General features: G+C 41.4%; 2 protein-coding genes across 6 annotated transcripts in view; one reads left to right on the forward strand and one right to left on the reverse strand.

The window, feature by feature from the left end:
- Positions 1 to 879: 879 nt before the first annotated feature.
- On the forward strand, positions 880 to 6,134 carry LOC114144539 (nuclear distribution protein nudE homolog 1). 2 transcript variants are annotated; one of them, XM_028017472.1, is made up of 9 exons: positions 880 to 1,037; positions 1,330 to 1,420; positions 1,489 to 1,642; positions 2,102 to 2,250; positions 2,632 to 2,768; positions 3,280 to 3,456; positions 3,540 to 3,625; positions 3,722 to 3,876; positions 3,973 to 6,134. In XM_028017472.1, exons 2-9 carry the CDS (start codon positions 1,335 to 1,337, stop codon positions 4,064 to 4,066), a joined length of 1,038 nt encoding a protein of 345 aa, XP_027873273.1. In that variant the 5' UTR covers positions 880 to 1,037; positions 1,330 to 1,334; the 3' UTR covers positions 4,067 to 6,134. The 2 variants fall into 2 exon arrangements, with proteins under 2 accessions (XP_027873273.1, XP_027873274.1); XM_028017473.1 differs by having other exon boundaries at positions 884 to 1,037; positions 1,333 to 1,420.
- The window catches only part of myh11a (myosin, heavy chain 11a, smooth muscle), a 31,295-nt gene continuing 16,816 nt past the window's right edge, over positions 5,067 to 19,545 (reverse strand). For 3 of the 4 annotated variants that reach the window (XM_028017470.1, XM_028017468.1, XM_028017469.1), the window contains 36 exons: positions 19,417 to 19,509; positions 19,257 to 19,320; positions 18,826 to 18,924; positions 18,501 to 18,644; positions 18,301 to 18,396; positions 18,084 to 18,202; positions 17,830 to 17,982; positions 17,541 to 17,714; positions 17,229 to 17,402; positions 16,478 to 16,592; positions 16,154 to 16,347; positions 15,956 to 16,077; positions 15,801 to 15,870; positions 15,546 to 15,706; positions 15,321 to 15,429; positions 14,267 to 14,398; positions 13,890 to 14,096; positions 13,668 to 13,805; positions 13,462 to 13,585; positions 13,198 to 13,369; positions 12,316 to 12,528; positions 12,053 to 12,197; positions 11,768 to 11,974; positions 11,563 to 11,667; positions 11,309 to 11,461; positions 10,937 to 11,185; positions 10,588 to 10,800; positions 10,291 to 10,503; positions 10,044 to 10,205; positions 9,606 to 9,734; positions 9,430 to 9,518; positions 9,217 to 9,340; positions 8,921 to 9,129; positions 8,536 to 8,644; positions 7,872 to 8,044; positions 5,067 to 6,512 (listed from right to left, as the gene is read on the reverse strand). In XM_028017470.1, the coding sequence (XP_027873271.1) occupies positions 6,383 to 6,512; positions 7,872 to 8,044; positions 8,536 to 8,644; positions 8,921 to 9,129; positions 9,217 to 9,340; positions 9,430 to 9,518; positions 9,606 to 9,734; positions 10,044 to 10,205; positions 10,291 to 10,503; positions 10,588 to 10,800; positions 10,937 to 11,185; positions 11,309 to 11,461; positions 11,563 to 11,667; positions 11,768 to 11,974; positions 12,053 to 12,197; positions 12,316 to 12,528; positions 13,198 to 13,369; positions 13,462 to 13,585; positions 13,668 to 13,805; positions 13,890 to 14,096; positions 14,267 to 14,398; positions 15,321 to 15,429; positions 15,546 to 15,706; positions 15,801 to 15,870; positions 15,956 to 16,077; positions 16,154 to 16,347; positions 16,478 to 16,592; positions 17,229 to 17,402; positions 17,541 to 17,714; positions 17,830 to 17,982; positions 18,084 to 18,202; positions 18,301 to 18,396; positions 18,501 to 18,644; positions 18,826 to 18,924; positions 19,257 to 19,320; positions 19,417 to 19,509 (5,283 nt within the window). In that variant the 3' untranslated portion in view covers positions 5,067 to 6,382. Of the gene's footprint in view, positions 6,513 to 6,981; positions 7,015 to 7,871; positions 8,045 to 8,535; positions 8,645 to 8,920; positions 9,130 to 9,216; positions 9,341 to 9,429; positions 9,519 to 9,605; positions 9,735 to 10,043; positions 10,206 to 10,290; positions 10,504 to 10,587; positions 10,801 to 10,936; positions 11,186 to 11,308; positions 11,462 to 11,562; positions 11,668 to 11,767; positions 11,975 to 12,052; positions 12,198 to 12,315; positions 12,529 to 13,197; positions 13,370 to 13,461; positions 13,586 to 13,667; positions 13,806 to 13,889; positions 14,097 to 14,266; positions 14,399 to 15,320; positions 15,430 to 15,545; positions 15,707 to 15,800; positions 15,871 to 15,955; positions 16,078 to 16,153; positions 16,348 to 16,477; positions 16,593 to 17,228; positions 17,403 to 17,540; positions 17,715 to 17,829; positions 17,983 to 18,083; positions 18,203 to 18,300; positions 18,397 to 18,500; positions 18,645 to 18,825; positions 18,925 to 19,256; positions 19,321 to 19,416; positions 19,510 to 19,545 lie in introns of all 4 variants that reach the window. The other variant, XM_028017471.1, reaches the window with a different exon arrangement.

Raw genomic sequence — 19,545 nt, forward strand, 5'->3', positions numbered from 1 at the left:
CATATTAAAGATATCTGACTAGTCAGAATGTTAATTTAAGATATGTTAAATAGAAAGGCTGTGTAATTCAAGATATCTCTAATTAATTTAGAGATATCTTAAAAGGAATTTTGACTAATCAAAGTTACAATTCAAGATATTTGTAATTTAGTTTTTGTCTAGTCATTATTTGCTTTTAAGATATCTATAATTTAGTTTTCACTAGTCAAAACTACATTTCTCCTATCCAAAAATAAATATAAGATATCTTGAATTATGTTGTCATTCGAGATATCTTTAGTTAGAATTATGACTAGTCAAAACTAAAATCGAGATATCTTGAATTTACTTTATGACTAGTCATAATTTAATTGTAGATATCTGAAATGTGTATTTCAGATAGTCAGTAATTCATTGTAGATATCTTGAATTGAAGTCTCCATACAACTCAATGGTAAATCTGACGTCATTTCGACTAGTCAGAATGTAATTAGAGATATCTCAAATAGGTATTTTGTCTAGTCAAAATATAATTAGAGATATCTTAAATTGCTAAAACCTCTAGTTATAAAACAATTTGAGATATCTGGAATGTAAGGGCGGAAAACCCGAATTTATGTTAAAACGGCTTGCCAAAAAATACAGATATCTTAAATTGCCATTCCAGATAGTCAAAATGTAGTTTTGTCTAGTCAAAATGCATTTTTAGATATCTGGAATGTAATTACGGATAGTCAGACGAAACCGAATTCATGTTAAAACGGCTTGCCATACTTGTTTGAATTCAACAACCAGTCTGATAGCAGGCATCACTCATGACGATTCGAGGAGCGTTGTCGTAAACTAATATGATTGGTTAATGTCAACTCTACGTCACTTGCGGCGTCCAATAGCCTCTAAATGTTAAACGTTTGTTTGTATTTGATTGGAGAGCTCGGTGCTGCGCTAACGTAAATGGAGATTAGTTAATGCGAGTCTAGAATCCTTTACAGTCTGATTCTCACATCGATAAATAGTTTCTTATCTGTAGTATGTGTTGATTTTCCAGTCGTAAACAGGTGAGTCTGGACTGTTTGGGCTTAGCATAGCGATGTGATCGCATAATATGTTTTGTTCATTAAGCTATCATGATTAGCTCCAGGTAGCTAAACGCTAATACTGTGCATTCTTCAACTCCATTTGTAATTATTCCTCTATAAAGCCATAACTAAGCACAGAAGATACAACTCTAATGTTGCTCTTTGACTACTGTGACAACGTTCACATTGCTTCCGGTATCTAACCATGTTAGCATGTGCTAACGGGCGACCTTAAAGGCTGAAATTTCCCTGCATTTCATTATTAATCCAGCAGTCATGGTAGAGCCAACGGCACACTCATTTCCGTCCCTGAAAGAGGAGCTGGAATACTGGAAAGAACAAGCACACAAACACCAGCAAAGGTAACCACCCAGCAGTGTACGATGTTTCCAGGTGTTCTGGGTGAAGTTGAACACATTTTCGTCACCAGGGCGGATGAGGCTCAGGAAGAGCTGCAGGAATTCCAGCAGATGAGTCGAGACTATGAGGCAGAGCTGGAAACGGAGTTAAAGCAGTGTGAAGGTCGGAACAAAGAACTGCTGCTGGATAATAACAGGCTCCGTATGGAACTAGAAAGCATAAAGGTACATAAACAGACCAGACTATTGTTAATGACTACACTGCAAAAGAAATGACAGAGAATTTGTCCTCACAAATTTTATTCAAAATACAAACCAGATATGAAATAGCTACTTTTTGCTTTTCATACAGCACCTTGCGAGTCTCCATTACAACAGAGTCTTTAGTGTTTTTACTGAGTTATCATGCCACAAACCAACACAACGTAGTGCAAAAATGCAAAGTGGAAGAAAATGATTATTCAGGTGGACTAAATACATGTTTAAACGTTATCTGTAAAAAAAAAGAAAAGAAAAATCACTTGAAAGCCAAATAAAATATGCTGATTAAAGACTGTAATGCCAAAAAATTGTGGAAAAATTCAAGGTTATGAATGCATTTGCAGTTCATTGTAACAGAGGAACTGAAGGAGAAAGTTTTAAGGTTAATTTTTAGGTTATGATTTTTCTGTATGCCATCTGTAGGAGAAATTCGACGCCCAGCATTCAGAGGCCTTCAGGCACATCTCAACACTGGAGGACGATCTGGCCGAGACCAAGGCGGTCAGAGACCATCTGCAGAAGTATATCAGGGAGCTAGAACAGTCCAATGATGACCTAGAGAGGACTAAAAGGTCAGTGTTTTGGTAATTACTGTACTAATTTAGTTAAACCTTCAAATCAAACATCTTAAAAAGATTTTTCTTGTGTAATGGTATGTAGTTATTCTGTTTTCTTGCTCTTTTTTTGTTTTTTAATGCTTTATTCTAGTTTGATCGATTGTTTAAAGATTAAATATCAGTTTTCTGATATATATAGAGAGGAAAAGGTACGGCGTTTGGGCTCATGTATCACAGATGAATTATTAGCACAGGTCAGGAGCTGTTGCTTAAAATAGGTGCTGCAGAGAAACATTTTCTTGCTTTCTACCATTTAAAACAAGTACAGCATTGTACAAAATATGCTAATTGTCAGCGGTGAAGCTGACTTATTTTAAATTGCAAACTCTGTCACAGGGCTACCATCATGTCTCTGGAGGACTTCGAGCAGCGCATGAACCATGTCATCGAGAGGAACGCTTTTCTGGAAAGCGAGCTGGACGAGAAGGAGAACCTGCTGGAGTCTGTTCAGAGACTTAAGGATGAAGCCAGAGGTATGCAGACTCCTAGCCTGGTAAAAACCGTCCCCTTGTCCTACACTATTTTCTTCCTACAGAGGGTCTGGGCTCTCGACTGTTGAGAAATGGTTGCGTGGACTCTCTTCAAGTTTTAAATTTCACCCAGTTGCTAACGTTTGAGCGGAATTGCACAGGAAGTCAACGGCCAGGCTAGCAGACTCATAGCACTGGAGTCGGTTTTAACCTCTTATGTTCTACATGATTTGACAGCTGGCACCAAACAAGGATCTATTTATGCAACAGAAAATTAGGAGCCAAATGCAGGCCCAGCACTGCTTTAGCCATGCTCAAGATCTTCTTTTAAAGAAATCTGTTGTCAGTTTATTCTCAGCTACTTCGTTTATAGTCAGGAAGCTCTGTTTGTACCACATATTTTAAAGGGGATTGTTTTTTTTGTTTTTTTAGGTTAAGATGCTGTACGTATGAACATCTGAAATATTCAAAATGATTGACTTGTACAGACACTGACTGACTTTGTTTGTGTCAGACCTCCGCCAGGAGCTGGCTGTCCGTCAGAAGGAGAGACGGCCGTCCAGCAGTCTGGGCAAAGACTCAGACCGCTCAGAAATGCGGTGCTCCTCTCCACCCAATCTGTCCATCCCCATCACGCCCTCCAAACCTGTGGGCTCGTACATGACGCCCCCTGCCTCCAGCATCCGCAGGGGTAATAAGACATTCACAACTACGAGCTAGGACCAAATGATTCAGGTTCTTACTCTAAGCTCAACAGCTACTTTTATTTTCCAGGAGACAGTCTAACAGGAACCCCTCTGACTACATCTGCTAGAATATCTGCACTGAACATTGTCGGGGAGCTGCTGAGAAAAGTTGGGGTAAGATTGGACCTATATATATATATATATATATATATAGATTCTTCTTGTTCCTGGGTTTGCATTTTTAATTCGACTTTGTATAATCGTTGTCAGAATTTGGAGTCGAAGCTTGCATCCTGTCGAGACTTTGTCTACGAGACGTCCTCCAACAGACCGGCGCTCCCCGTCGGCCCCTGCAGTCCTTCAGGTTTAGACGCAGGTCCTGAGGTCCAGGCCAGCAGCTTCAGCCCTCCTCCTCAGTACGACAGGTTAGAAAGACGATGGACAGGAGGAACTCTATGTGAACCAAGCCTTGTTCTCCTCGTGTGACGAGTTCTCATGATCCAGTTTGGCTTGTCTTTCAGTCTGGTGAAGCGGTTAGAGTTCGGACCGGCTCCTCCCAGAGTGGTATCCCACAGTCCCCAGTCTCCACAGGGAGGGGTCAAGATCCTGCTGTAACATGGTTCTACAGAACCCTGTACTCTGAGCTCGGCTTGTCTGCCCTAGTTGAACAGAGAGAGCTCCGTTCTCAGATTAGGAGAAAGCAGAGCGACTCCGCCCATCAACTGATGGACTCCAGCTGCCTTAGGCTCAACATATAACCACAGAAAGCTGCTCCACGTTCTTAACGAGCCCACCGCTCATCTCTTCCACTCTACTGTATCTACGCTGCAGTCTGCGTCGACGCTTTCTGTGATGGATCAAAGCACACCTGACTCTGACTTAGTGAAGCCGCTGCGCCTGCCTGTATCGATATATCGATCGCGACCTATGCGGGGGGAAAAAGCGACGGCAATTACAGCCGTCTGGGAGATGAGCCTGGAACAGGGACCAAGAACCTGACCTTGGATTTTAGCTAATGTGTTTCTGACCAAACTGAAGCTGTGATTAAACATAAATGGATATAAATCCATTGGGTTGGGTTTTTATTTTTTAAAATAAGTTAAAATATCTATCCTTCATATTTAATCTGGTTTATCCCAACCTGCTTCCATTTCATACCCATAAAACCATTAGTGTATCACTTTTTTTATTGAATTAAACACAAGTAGTCACTTAAACGCTCAAATGACATGTTTTTTTTTTTGAAGACCTTAGATTGCACCCTCTATTGATTTGTGATCACAAATCAATGGAATCAAAAAGCCCCAGAGTAACCTTCTTCCAGTAGATTATAATTACTAGTCACACAGCCTTTCAGGAGATGATAGCATCTACCATTAATATTGTGACGTTAATGACCAAAAAATATGAAAAGGTCATTGAAAGCAGAAATTGTATTATAAAATAATTTTATTTTGATGCATTTCTTTTAAATTTTGTCTGCCACTGTTTTCAGTAAAATGTAAGGCAATAATTGAGAGGATGTCTGACGCTCTCACAGGCAACAACAATTCATGATATTGACTCAAGACTTCAAGGTATGATATAAATATATTTACTACAGTTCTGTTGGCTGGAAATTTTCCTAAGAGAATTTTTTTTTTTTAAACTAGGGAGAAGTGTATGCAGCTCTTTTCAGCCAGCTGGTTGGCAGTACTTCTAACACTTAGCCCCCCCCCCCACAAACTTTTAACCCTTTACTGCCCAGATTTATTTGCAAATATATAAAGGCACAAATTGTTTTGCAGTCAAGCAGATGTTTATCAGGTGTGATGAATTCAAGAGATATAAATGTAGGCATCTAGTCTGAAAACTAGCAGAATTTGGTAGAATTTGTTAAAGTGGCTTCAATGAGCGTTGAATGAGCATCGACAGGCAGCAGTGGAATATTATTTCCAACATTGCTAGATGCAGTTTGAAGCAGCTGCAATAGTCTATAAGGTGGTGGCGCTTAGTATGGATCAGTTTCTATTAAGGTCTGTAAAGGTTTTAAAAACGTGTTATAAGAATGCATAAATCTTTTTTCATTGTTCCTGTGGTTTAAAATCCCTTTAATCGCACGTCTGAGAAAGTGAGGTTTTTTTTAGCTCTTTATTTTGTGCAAGTGGTTCAACAATTAAAGAATACAACAAAGTGTCATGTAAACAATAGCTGATTATATCGAATGAGACTTAATTAGTTTAAATGTGACTGGAGGAGAATTGTAGAGCATGTACATGTAAATTTGAACAAATAGAAAAAAAAAAAATGTGCCCAGTGCCATATAAACATGTGGTTCATGATTGATTTAATAGGAGATAAACCTCGTCTGTTCTCTAGTGAGCAGAATCATGAGCACAACAGAGCACAGAAAAGGTGCAAATAATGTCAAAAAGTGGCTTTAAAAACTCTGGGTTAAATATTTGATGGGATATAAAAGTCAGCACTGACTGGACGCAGAAAGACTAAACTCTGCCCATCCAATCTGAACCCATTTCAGTGCTGCTGGAACAGTAACAGCAGTCACAGGCAACAGGACGACAGGAGTTACACGCCTGCTTTAGATTTTAAAGTGGGTGTCGATAAAAAGGCATTTCTGTGTACAAAACATTACGAGTAGGAATCAGACATTCAGTGCAGTACAAAAAAACTCCCCCCCCAAAAAACAGTGTTTGTTAGAAACAGCAAATCACAACAACGGAGCCACGTGAACAACTCCTCTTTGTGAATGTCAAGTCCTTCTGAACGTGTGTGTGCACTTCAAAAGAATATCCTGTTAACTACTAGAAATAAGATAAATGAAAATATATATTTAGAAGTGTCACGAAGGATAGCGAAGCAGGCTTTTGACATTAACTTGTTGGAGACAGCCATTGCCCCTGAACTTTTATGTCTGGTTTTCCAAAGTCCTTCCTATTCTAAGGACTTTGTTCCATTGAAGTCGTTTTGGGAGTCTCCGTCCTCCTCCGAGGCGTCCTCCATCACTCTCCGGCCTCCGCCCATATGGCGCGGCGCGCTGCTGAAGGACGGCTCGTTTCCACGCCTAAAACGCCACAGAGAGACGTGTACGCACGAAGAAGACACACAAACATACGGTCACATTGAGAGCAGCGATGCCGTCAGCTGGTTAGGCGTTGTGTAAAACCCAGGCAGGTGTTGCACACTGCAGGGAGGGTCAATGAAACGCAGAACGTACAGGTTGTGCTTCGGTTACTGCTAAAGCACGCTGGTAATCGTAACTCATTTAACTCCTTGCTCAGGAAAATGAGTTTGGTTTATGACAATTAAACCAAGCACCGAGAGAAAGATGGCCACCAGAAAACAGAATTAAGGAGAACTCAATGGTGAAATTCCAAATTTGAAGAGTTTTCCTTTTAATTAAAAGAATAATGAGCCATATTTCTCTCAGTTAGGCTCAATGGAAGAAATAAGAGCATTTAGAGTGAGCATGGAGGATGAAAAGATTGTAAATGAATGAGTAACGGTGATGGGGAAACTTAATGCAGAGGTACCTGCGGTGTCACTCCTTAGGCTCAGGGTTGCCTCTGCAATAGAGAGGGACAGGATTGTTTTGCTTCGACTCGGCAAATGTAAACATCTTTCATGGATTTAAATGTCCTGGAATAGTTTTGTAGTGGGGAGTCACTCTTCAGTCAAACTGAACAATTTTCAATCTCAATTAAATCCAAGGACTCTGTTGAAAGCATTGTTCAAGAAAGTACACAGCTTTTTCAAAACTTTTAATCACTAAAAATAGTTTATGTCCACTGTTTTATAGATTCATACTTTTCAGGAAGTTTGCCATTACCTGGAAGACTAAATGAAAGTGCATCAAGTTTCAGACCCTTTGAACATTGACATTTTTTCATCTTACTACCACAAATTGAAATGTCTTTTTAGGAGATTGTATGTCCTAAAGAAGCACATAACTATAAAGTTAAAGGAAAATGGTGCGCGACTCCAACAGAGAATCTTTAGCAATAATTGACAACGATACTCTTCGATTGTTCAGACCAATCTGACTTTGCAGTCAGTAGGGCCAATTTTTAGAGACATGTCTCTGAAGACCTGTAGGGGGAAGACATTTTTGCTACAAATATGTGGACATATTTGTAGCAAAAATGCATCTCTGCCAAAAAACATTAATCAACCACAATTTTTTAGGGTTTTATTTGTAGAAATTCTTAAAATTGTGCTTCCTTTTCCTTCCACGTCACAGTTAAGCTCTACATAGTTTGTGTATTTTCTGAAACCACCAATTTCGATGCATTTGTAGTGCTAGCACTATGACAAACTGTAAAACTAATTCGAGGACTATAAATACATTTTCAATGGCAGAAAGTTGGCCAGCTCCTTTTATTAGTGTTGAGGACAAAATGAGGTCAAAAGAAAACCATCCTACCTGAGTTTGTTCTTGAGGGAGCTGACCTCGCGGCTCATGGCGTCATTGGCCTCAGTGGCTTCATCCAGCTCTCGCTGCAGCTTCCTGCGGGCCGCTGTAGCGCGCTGAGACTCTTCCTCAGACTCCTCCAACTGCCTCTTCAGCTGCTTCATGCGAGTATTTGCCTTCTCTGCCTGATGGATTAACAAAAGTAATATCCTAACGGGGCGCGTAGCTTTTTATTTTGAGGTTTTTGCTAGCAAGTATGTGTGTGTGCACAAAGCCATAGCAAAAACATCTCAACAGTTGCAGCAGAGAAGAAATCCTGCTGCCAAAGTGGTGTTTCCTGGCAAAAACTAAAACGAGGTACCAACACCCTAAACCTAATAACTGTCAAGCACGGTGGTGGGGGAGTCATAATTTGGGTTTGCTTTGCAACCATGGCAGCTGGGCAAATTCCCCCCCCCCCCAAAAAACTTACTTATACAGTTAAATCTCACCTTTCTGCAAGCTAGTGATTCAAAGAGTATATTTTTGATCATCTGTTAGCTACTAATATTTATGTATGAAAATGTCCTTTTCACCATGACGGCAATGCATACTTCAGGCATCTTTTTGTTTTTGCATAAAAAAAAGCAAACAAAAAGAAATCCTTATTTACTACAGATTGTTTGGGTGTTTTTACCTGATCCTTGTATTGCTCTGATTGTTTCCTTTCATCTTCAAGCTGCATCATCATGTCTTTGAGCTTCTTGTCCTTCTGGCGCATGCCCTTGGCAGACGCCTGCTTATCTCTAAAGTGATTAAAAAAAAAAAAGTTAAAGTGCACTTTTAAACCAAAAAAGTAAAAACAAATAAAATGGTGTACAAAGTGACATTTTAAAAGCAATCAGCTTGCTACTTTGTGTGATTTCAATTCTTGCTGTAACTTAAGAGTTATTTAGGTTTGATCAGTCATAAAATAAGACCAGCAGTCAAAAGGTTATGTTTGAAATTTATACAAGGATTTTACTTGTATAACAGGTTACTTGTATAACAGGTTACTTGTATACAGGTTACTTGTCCCTAACCTGTTCTCCTGCTCCAGCTGCTCCTCCAGCTGTGCCACCTTGGCCTCCAGGGCAGAGATGGAGGACTTGAACTTGGACTTGACCTGGTTCTCCATCTCCTGCAACTTGGCTTTCAGCTCCTTGTTTTGGCGCTCCATCTGCTGCCGAGCGCTCTCGTTCTTCTGGGAGGTGCTGCGCTCCGTCTGCAGCTCGTTGTTCAGTTGCTCCACCTGATGAAGACACGCATCCAGAGTCAAGGTTCAGGGCTGGCAGTTTCACTTCGCCGTGATCCGAGTGGCTCCTCCGGGTCAGGTCACCTGCTGTGTGCTCTTCCTCAGTCTATCGTTGAGGATTTCCATGTTGCCCTGCTCCTCCTCCAGCTCCTCCTCCAACTGGGTTATCTTGGCTTCAAGTCGACGTTTCTCATCTGCCAGTGCGGATCTAAACTCATGGATCATAGTGAGAAAATGTCAAACGTGCGCTCCGTTTACCCCACAGACAAAAGAAAAGCAGAAATCTTTTCCACCCACTTTCCAGAAGAGTTGCTTGCCAGCTCATCAGAAAGTTCGTCTCTCTCGGCCTCTGCCTGCTTCCGGCCTCTTTCGGCTGCAGCCAGTTCCTGGAAACGGATTAGAGGGGCTTCCTGTTACTAAGCATCCTCTGATTGCACAGAGATTTTTACCTTGTTAGGAATCCATCTTATCACCTCCTGCAATTGCATGAGTTCAGCCTCCAGACTCTTGGCCTTCTTCTCGCTCTCCTTCGCTGTGGACAGAACCTCCTCCCTCGCAGCACGAGCATCGTCCAGCTCCCTCTGGTAGTCCTTCATCTGACCCTGGATGCAGAAACACAGATAAAAACAGGGAGTGACAAGGTATATGTTAACATGATTTGTTCATTTGCAATGTTTGCATGGAGCCAGACACTTCTTGTGTTGTAGTAACTACAGATAGTTGTAGCAGTGTAACCAAGCAATCAGTTGTAGGGCTCTTTCTCAGAGTTTATACTGTTAACAACTTGAAAAACCTTTCTTGGTAGAGATAATTTGTGAAAAAAAACAAAGAAACATTATAAATGCACAAATGTATCAAAACCTACCAAGGCATGGGCATCCATCCATGCTCCTTCATCTCCTCACTCTCACCTGGAGCTTGCGGAGCTGCTTGATGGCCTCGTCTCGTCCCTTATTGGCCGTCTCGATCTGTCCCTCCAAATCCTTCATGTCCGTCTCCAGCTTCTTCTTGGCAGCTGCGGCCTGGGCCCTCTGTTTACGTTCATCTTCCAGCTCGGTCTCCAACTCGCGGACCTGCAGTCGGTGTGGATCATCGTTTTACCATCACTGATGAAGTTTCTTTCAACATCGACTAAATGGAATCCGTCCCGGTTCTTACCTGTTTGACCAGTTGCCTCTTCTTCTCCTCTCCCATCTCGTCCCGTCCCTGAAGGTCTCGTTCGAACTGGGCCTTCAGTGCCTGCATGTTGACCTCCAGGCGCAGCTTGGCGTCTTCGGCTGCCTGCAGCTCATCCTCCAGCTCCTCCAGCTGGGTCTTCATCTCCTCCACCTGGGCCTCCAGGCCTCGTTTGGACTTCTCCAGCTCGTGAACCTGCCATCAGCACGTTTTCAAATTAACTGGGAGGCGGAAAATCAATTCAAGACCAAAAGCTACTGAGATGTTTTAAGAACTAACATTTTTTCCCACATCATCCTTGGAACTGATCAGGTCTTCCATCTCCACCCTCAGGGCCTTGTTGGCCCGCTCCAGCTCCTCTCTGGCATCCTGGGCCTCCTCCAGGGCCCTCGCCAGCGACAGAGCCTTGGTTTCCTTTTCTCTGGCCTCGGCTTCTGCACGATCCCTCTCATCTGCATATTTACTGGAGATGCTCTTCTCCTCAGCCAGCATCTGAAGGTCAGAGATGATAAAATCAAGAACTGTATGCACATTTATAACAGCTACATTTCATAAGCATTCAAATTTAAACTGATTTCTGTCTAATTAAAAAATAAATAAATAAATGATTTTTTCTGGTGATATTCACCTGGTCAAACTTCTTCTGCTTCTTCTCCAGGTTGGACACAATCTGTCTCTGGTTGTCCAGGTCCATCAATGTGTCCTCCAGTTCCTGCTGCAGGCGGTTCTTGGTCTTCTCCAGCTTATCGTACGCAGAGGCCTTCTCTTCGAACTGAGTGTTGGCCGCCTCCAGGTCTCTTTGCAGTCGCTTTTTCCCTTCCTCCAGAAGCTCTATGTTACCCGACATCTCTTCCAGCTTCTTCTTCGCATCTGATAACTGTAAAAAAACAAAAACAAACCCAAAACAAACAAAAACAGTAAAACTATATTGTTTTACACTCAACTCTGTTTTCTATAGTGATAAACTCCAACTGTGGAAAAAGAAAATGTAACTCCTGACCTGGATGTTGAGGGTGGAAACGTGTCGCTCCACGTTCCTCTTGGCCTCTATCTCCTCCTCCAGCTGCTCCTGCAGGCTGTTCTTGTCGTCTTCTGCTTGACGCAACTTTGTAGAGATCTGCAGTTTCTGATGCGTCTCCTCAGCCAGCAGCTCCTGCAGATGCACAGCGGCTCACAAAGTGATTACTTTCATCACAAACTTGCGCCGTTGAAAACATTCACACCGGAAAAAGTTACACATGTTTCAGCACAAACCTGCGTGTCTTGGAGCTGGGAAGAAAGGCTGGTCACATCTTTGCTCAGTTTGATGTTCTTGCCCTCTGCTTCATTCAGTAAGTTTGTAACACTCTCCAGTTCAACCTGCACAGAAAAAATACTAAATTATTTCTGCACCTCAATACTTTAAAATTCCCACTTTATTTCTGCACTAATGCTTTTAAGAACAAAAAATAAAACTTGCAGTGATCTTAGAGCAGCGCTCTCCCAGCTCAGCCTTCTGCTTCTCGCTGTCGGAGAAGCGCGACTGCAGATCTGCCACCTGACCCTCCAGCTTCTTCCTCTTGTGCTCCCCGTCCTGTTTGGCCTGAGTCAGTGAGCGCACCTCCATGGTTAACTCAGAGGTTTCCTTCTCCAGAGCTTGTTTAGCCTTCTCCAGATTGGACTTCACCTGAGCAGAAGATTGTGACGACATTAGTATCTACTGGTATAAAAAACACAGCGTGTGTGTTCAGCGACCCAGGCGCACTCGTTTGGACTGCTCCAGCTGCTCAGTCAGCTCCTCCACAGCTTGGGTGTGTTTCTGTCGCATTTCCTGTATTTGGGCCTCGTGTGTGCGGTTCTCCTCGTCAATGGCTCTCTTCAGCAGGGTCACCTCTTGTTCTCGTTTGGCTCTGCAGACAGTCAGCGAGGCACAACAGTTTTTATTTATTTATTTATTTTTTTACAAAGAAAAGCTGTTCTTAACTTTATAAAATTCCTTTAAAGATATTCATGTTCCATATGACCAACCTTAACTCTTGCTGAGTTGCAGTTGTGTCCAGAGTGTCTTCTAGCTCTGATTTGAGCGCCTCCAGCTCCTCGCCGAGGTCGCGCTTGATCTTCTCCGCCTTGTTCCTGGCCGCTCGCTCAGAGTCGAGATCCTCCTGCAGGTCGGAGATGTGACCCTCCAGCTCCCTGATCTTCTTCAGAGCATTGTTTTTCTGGGCCGTCTCATCTTCTAACCTAAGAGGAATAAAGGGTGTCAACTTGAACTCAAGCAAATATTTGGTTACTTTTGAGATTTGGTTTAATTGTCACATTGCAATTCTAAGTTTCATTTTATGTAAATAAACAACTACGTGCATATTTGTGATGTGGAAAACAAAGGAAAGACAATACTTAGAAACATGTTTCGTTTAATGTCCGGTTTATAATATAAACGGTTTATAATTTGCAACAGCAAGAAATGCTACAAGCCTTTTGGGGTACATCTCTGCCAGCTTTGAACATCCAAAGCCCGATCATTTTACTCACCACTGTTCTCAGAATCAATGAAAAGCATCTCAGAATGTGTCAAAACCTTGAAATCGATATTTAAAGTTAACTTTAGGTCCATCATTCCTTTAATTCTGGCCAGGCAGACTCAATTTATATGCTAAAATACTTCTGAGAGAAATCAACTTAATTTGATCTCATTTAGGACAATCTGAATGAAGGTTGTTGAATTTAAATGAAAGCTAACTTTTTCTGATCCTTAGTAAAAAATGTTTTGAAACAACATACCATTTTCTTCCACCTCATAAATAGAGCAATAGAATTAGGCACATAAAATCAAGTAGTACTTTATGACAAGAAAAAAAACCCCAGTAAAAATCCGAGGGGTATGAACATTTTGCAAATGCAGGGCGTCACCTGGACAATGCGTTCTGTAATTCTTCCTCCTTCTTGGCCAGCTGAGCCTTAAGGTCAGCGATCTGGGCCTGCAGGTCGGCTATTTGCTCTTGTAAGTCATTGGACTCTGCCTCCAACTTTCGCTTTGCCTTATCCAGCTCCTGCCGAGTTTTTTCTTCTTTCTTCAAGCGGACTAGAACGGCAGAAAAGTCAGCTCAGCAATCTCTTTGTTCAACCTTTTTTTTTTTTTTTCACGCTACAAGATCTGGTTTGGATTTGGATTACCTTCCAAATCCGAGATCATGGACTCGTGTTTGTTTTTGAGCTTTGTGAGGTTTTTGGATTTCTCCTCTTCCTCTGCCAGATTGGCACTGAAATCAGCAATTCTTTCCTCCATCAGCTTGCGCTCCTACAAAGCCATCACAAATAAACTCCCTCAGTATGTGACAGCCAGAAATCTGGAATAAATTATTCTGGATTGCAAACCAGACCTTCAGCAGTTTGTTGTTTTGGTCCTCCATAACCAGGATGTCATCCTCCAGCTTTTTTATCTTTCCTTCAGACGTCACTTTCTCCAGCTGCAGCTTTTGACGGGCATCCTCTTCTTCTTCCAAATGCTCTTCCAGTTCCTTTAGGAAAAAACAACCCAGCTATTAGTTTCATCACCTGTCATTATAGACAAATGAGCAGAGAAGTGACAGATCAGATCAGACCTGCATCTGCTGCTGCATCTTCTTCTTGTCCAGCAGCAGTGTCTGAGCACGTTCTTCCTCTTCATCCAGTCTGGCCTCCATCTCATGGAGGATCTCCTCCAACTCCTGCTTCTTCGCTGCCAGGCGGACCCTCATCTCCTCTGCCTCTGCGTACAGCTCGGTCTCAGCCTGGAGCTGCTCCTGCAGGGCGTTCCGCTCCTCTACAATCTGTATGGCACAGAGTCAAATAGTCATTTCTTTTTTATGTTTGCTTTCTTTTGTAAATTTAAATAAGAAAAGACAGGCTTAAGCAAGCTGGAAATTTAATGTTTAAATATCTAGCAGAAAGGTCTGGAAAACAGATTGTAAACCATGTGATTGCTTGTGTCATCCTTTACCTGAGTGTGTTTCAGGGTGATTTCTTTTAGCTCCGATTCAAACTTGGTTGCCACCTCTTTGGCTCTGTTCAGCTCATCCTCCTTTAGACTCATCTCCTCCTCTTGCCGGGTCACTTGCAGCAGAGGCTTGACCTATAAATAGCAAACGTTAGGAAAATATTTTTAAACTGATGTTAAATTTAAAGTTGTTTAAATCATTTATCCAGTTATTTCTGGGTAAATTAAAACAAATGTGTGTTGTGCACAAAAGTGCTTAAATGAGCATGTTTGTAAGTGACAATGTTTGGTAATTTAACTTAAGGTTTATTTTAAATGATAAGCTTGAACCTAATGCATATCTGTACAAAATATCAATGATGGCTCTATAATCTTTTGTTTATTCAAAATCAGGTTTTGAGGGCAGCTGGTCCAGGAGGGAAACCCAGATATGACCCCATCTCTAATTCTTAGCCCAGTCACTCGCCGGAAGAAGCTCATTTCAGCTGCTTTTGTTTGTCATCTGTCCATAGTGATCCTGTCTCATTACCATAGGTGAGGGTCACAATGTAGTCAGATCGCTTAGCTTACCTTTTTGGCTCGATGCAACATCAAGAAAATTAGGCTAACGTCAACCTTTTCATGCAGCATAGAGCTGCAAAATTTCCCTTAAAGTGAAAAGCTTTCCATGTGTGCACAAGAGAAAACTTTTTCTGTTGAAGATATACATTTGTGCTGAATTATTGTTGGTAAATTATGCCTATCTATTTTAAATTTAATTTAAACTGCAGGCTTGTGGCTTAACTTTGAAACAGATTATACTGAGTTGTTACTGCATCAAAGTTCTGGTATTACTCTGCAGAACCTGCTGCAGGCAGGGAATCTCCAGCTGGAGAAAAAAAGAAACTGATAATGACACTGGCATGTTTAATCACGAGAAAAGCATTTAAATAAGTTAATATTAACTAATGTGAAGAAAACGTAGAACTAGTTCTCATTAAGGATGATCTTGCACAACACTAAATATAGGCTACAAAACAACAGTACACTGTGACATTGTTGTCCGTCAGGAGCAGACCTTTGTGAAGAGTCTCCACCACTGCCAGTTCCTGAGTTTAAGGTAAGCGGCACAATTCCTTTGGATCACTTTCATGGCCGTCAGCTGCTGCTGCCTCTTGGCAAATGCCCTTTGAAAACAAAGCGGTTAAAAATAATAAAGAACATGAAATCATAAATGTAAAGTCATGTTAATGTTGAGTACGAGCAGACAAAATTTTGTGCGTGAAAGCTTGTGCGCTCCTACTTTCTAGCCAGGAAGCCTCTCGCCTGAGCCTGGAAAGCGATGATGATCACGGTGATCTTCAGATCTCTCTCCTCCTCCAACTGGGCAAGCACTCCAGTTCGGAAGAAGATCTTACTCTGTCCAATCCTGTACAGGTTGGGATCCAAGTCAAGATGCTTGATCTGCACAGACATAAGATTTTGATAGGACTTTTAGGAAGAGCAGCGGGATGAAGATCACTATGAAGACGAGATAAAAAATTGTAATTGTTCCCACCATGAGGCAGCAGGCTTGTTTGCCATCCATGAAGCCTTTTGGAATAGCACTTGCAGCCAAGATTTCATATCTGTACAGAGATGGACAGAAGTCGCCATTACCCGGATTTATCATAAACTGGATATTAAGACTGATACAAATGGTTTTACACCAACCTTTGACGGAACTCCTGGAAAACAATTCGATTTGGAAAACCTTGCCGACAGATTCGGATTCCCTCCAACACACCGTTACACCTCAGCTGCTCGAGCACCAGGTGTGCATCCAGCTTTCCTGCCTGAAAAGGTTCAATTTTAGGATTCTAACAGCAAGAACTTTAGTATATGAAGCAAAAGCTATGTATTGCGCTTAACCCTCTTCTCGTGGTTCGGGATGATGCATCTGACGAAGTTGGGCTGAGTGTTGTGTAGTGTTGTCATGAGTTTTGCCAGAGACTCCTTGTAGAGCTGTCCCACAGTACGAAACATTCCCTTCTTGGTTTTTGATCCGCTTGGCATGGTGCTGTCCGTCATCTTGGCTATCGTGTCCAGACCAACCACCCGGTCCGCTGAAGAACAAAGTGTAAACGGAGCTTGTACATTTACACAATAATATGTACATTTCTATGAGGGTAAAGTAGGTAAGGTATTTGTTCACTTATCAGAAATAATTATTTTTGTGTATATCTCATATCTCACAATCTTTCCAGAGGTCCTGCACAAATAGGCTGGAGGAGTTGTTGAGCAGTGCTGTGACGTTGTCATTTAGTGGGTCCATGTTCTTTGTCAGCCAGGCTGTGGCATTATAATCTACCTAAAAAACAAAATCATTACATAACCTTAGTCAATGTTTTTCTTCCTATAAGGCATAAGCAGTCAGAGGAAACCTTTTTTTGAACAATATAGTGCAAAAGGTTTTTATCTAGTCTTCAGAGAAATAAATTTTTGCTTTGTTAAAATAACTGGAAGGTATGAACAGTTTGATAATGAACCAATTATAAACCAGCTTTCTGTCACAAAGAAGCAATCTTATATCATCTTAATTGGCCTTAATGTATAAAAATTACAAATCGACAATGTGACAAACATAAAATACATATTTTAGCTCCGTCGTTTAGAAAGAATCGAGATGAAAATTTGGGAGACAACGTATAATGAACCGAAGGATGATTCATTTCTGAGGTTTTGAAATAGGTCATCTTTATTACAAAAATGTAAAAAAAATTTTTTAAATCCACTGATTTGATCCACTGTTTTTGCTCAGAACAGGAACAAAATCACCCAAATTAAAAATAAATAAATAAAAAATCTTTGAAAAACCTTCAGAAACTTTATTTTAAAAAAGACCATTTTAGATTAAAAGAAAGTCTTTCTTCTTGAGAGCAAAGTATTCAGAAATGCATCAGTAAAACAAGAACAGGACGCATTTGTGTCATTTCTTCATATTCACCTTTCCAGCATAGTGAAGAATAGAGAACTCCGTTTTGTCTTTGAGCTGCTTTGGTTTGGCAAACTTCACATGGCTTCCTTGAGTGTTCATGAGTTTCTCCACAAAAGAGACATCTGTGGCTTTTGGGAACCAGCACTCTTCATCCAGCAGGGCCAAGATGCCTGGAGGATTGTTCTGTGGAGGATACACAACGGGGCTTAGCAATAAAATAACTAATTTTACATTTTAAACTTCCTCTGTGCATGGAAGTGGAACTTGTTATTGCAATGTGTTCATTCCAGTGGCTATTTTTAACGCGTCAGTACACTTTACCGGCCTCTCAATGAGCTCGATGCAGGGCTGTAGGTCAAGTCCAAAGTCGATGAAGTTCCACTCTATGCCCTCCCTCTGGTACTCCTCCTGCTCCAGGATGAACATGGTGTGGTTGAAGAGCTGCTGCAGCTTCTCGTTGGTGTAGTTGATGCACAGTTGCTCAAATGAGTTGTCCTAACACACACAGCAGAAGATACACATCACGTGTCCTCCATCTGTGCAAGTACTTTTACCTCAAGGCATTTGTAGTCATGCAATGATGAAATGTGACTGATAAATATGTTTATACTTCAAAAATCTCAAAGCCGGCAATATCAAGGATTCCCAGGAAGGAGGCTCCCTGACGTTTGGTCTTGTCCAACGTTTTGTTGACGCGGCCCAGGATCCAGCGGAAGAGTCGCTCAAAAATGGCCTTAGCCAAAGCTTCGATAGCAAAATCAGCCTAATGTATACAAAAAAATTAAATCCACAACAAATCAAATGCACTTACTGTTACAAGAACTTCTAAATTAACCTATGGTGTGTAGTTTTAATTGGTTTTACCTGCTCTTTGGTTTGTGCCTTCTGCACCACCTCTCTGCCCACTTTGATACGAGGGGTGAGGATTGCTCTGGTGAAGTCCGTCACATTGATGCCCTGCAGGTGGCAAACCTTCTGTGCCGCTGGGGACGTGAAAAAAGTGGTTAAGTAATAAAACCAATAAGCACAGAAATTTGTAATGAAAACATCATTTGACTCGTTGGACGTAAAAGTTTCTAACCAGTGTTGTCCGGCATGGTGGCCTGCTCTTGATTCCTCTCTTTCTTGAACTCAATGTTTCCCAGCTGCATTACGGTGGAGCAAACCTTCAATATATCTGCATCATTAAGAGCAAACACATGAAGTAGACTGATTAAGGTACTGCCACTGCATGAGATATGCAGGCATTTCCATGCACAATAACAGAAAAGCCGCTGTTACCAGTTCTTTCCTCCTCAGTGAAGCCCATGATGTTCATTGCCTCCATGGTCTCCTCGAACAGTTCATCGTCTTGCTGTCCAGAAATCTGAACATGGCCCGCACTCAGGAAGCGGTAATTACTGAAGGGCTCCAGAAGAAGGTCCTCTGATGATAATAGAAAAACAGTCAAACAACTTAATTACTTCATTGAGAGCATGCTCAACTTTCATTTGTCTTTAAACATTTTTTTCCCCCCATTTGTAAGAACTTGTGACTCCTTGTCAACATACTCTTAAGTACAATGTGTGAACAGTTTAAAGAAGCTTGAAGATAATAATCATCTAACCTTTCATTTTGTCTTTGGCGCCAGCGATCATGTAGTAGAAAATGTGAAAAGCTCTTTCCGTTTTTGCCTGCCGGATGCACCGGGACTTTTCCAGCAGGTCTGAGAGCAGCCCCTAGTTGAGGAACACAAATTTTGCATTCAGAGTAAACAATATATAGATCCTTGTTCTCCCTCTTTGCAATTATGGATTGCCTTTATTTTTTGCCTGATAGAATACGCAGAATTTTGTGTTTGCAACAAACTATGGGAAACTTCAAGTGGCATGACTTCATATGAAAGACACAATCTGCTAGGTATCATTTTAATCTCTTCTGTACTTCTATTAAAAAGAGTTGTGGCGTGATAAGACTGCAGGTGGATAAGTTGCTAGAATAGCCTAAATTGGGAAAGAAGTTGTTTCAGAGCTGCAAAAAATCTCATTAAAAGGATACAAGTCTCAATGTTTGCTCCAACGATGTAGCCCGTCACATCAAAGTTAATGCGGATGAATTTTCCCTGAAAAAGAGAGATGACAAGGAAAAGTGAGCTTCCCATCACTGACTGGAAAATATACACAAATAAAATATATACTTCTTTAAACCACAAACTCACAAATCGAGAGGAGTTGTCATTTTTGATGGTCTTGGCGTTTCCGAAGGCCTCAAGGATGGGATTTGCCTGCAGGAGCTGCTTCTCCAGCTCGCCCTGGTGACAGAAGTAGGTGGTGTCAAGAAGATACAA

This window comes from Xiphophorus couchianus, chromosome 5, assembly GCF_001444195.1.
Source record: "Xiphophorus couchianus chromosome 5, X_couchianus-1.0, whole genome shotgun sequence".
NCBI lineage: Eukaryota > Metazoa > Chordata > Actinopteri > Cyprinodontiformes > Poeciliidae > Xiphophorus > Xiphophorus couchianus.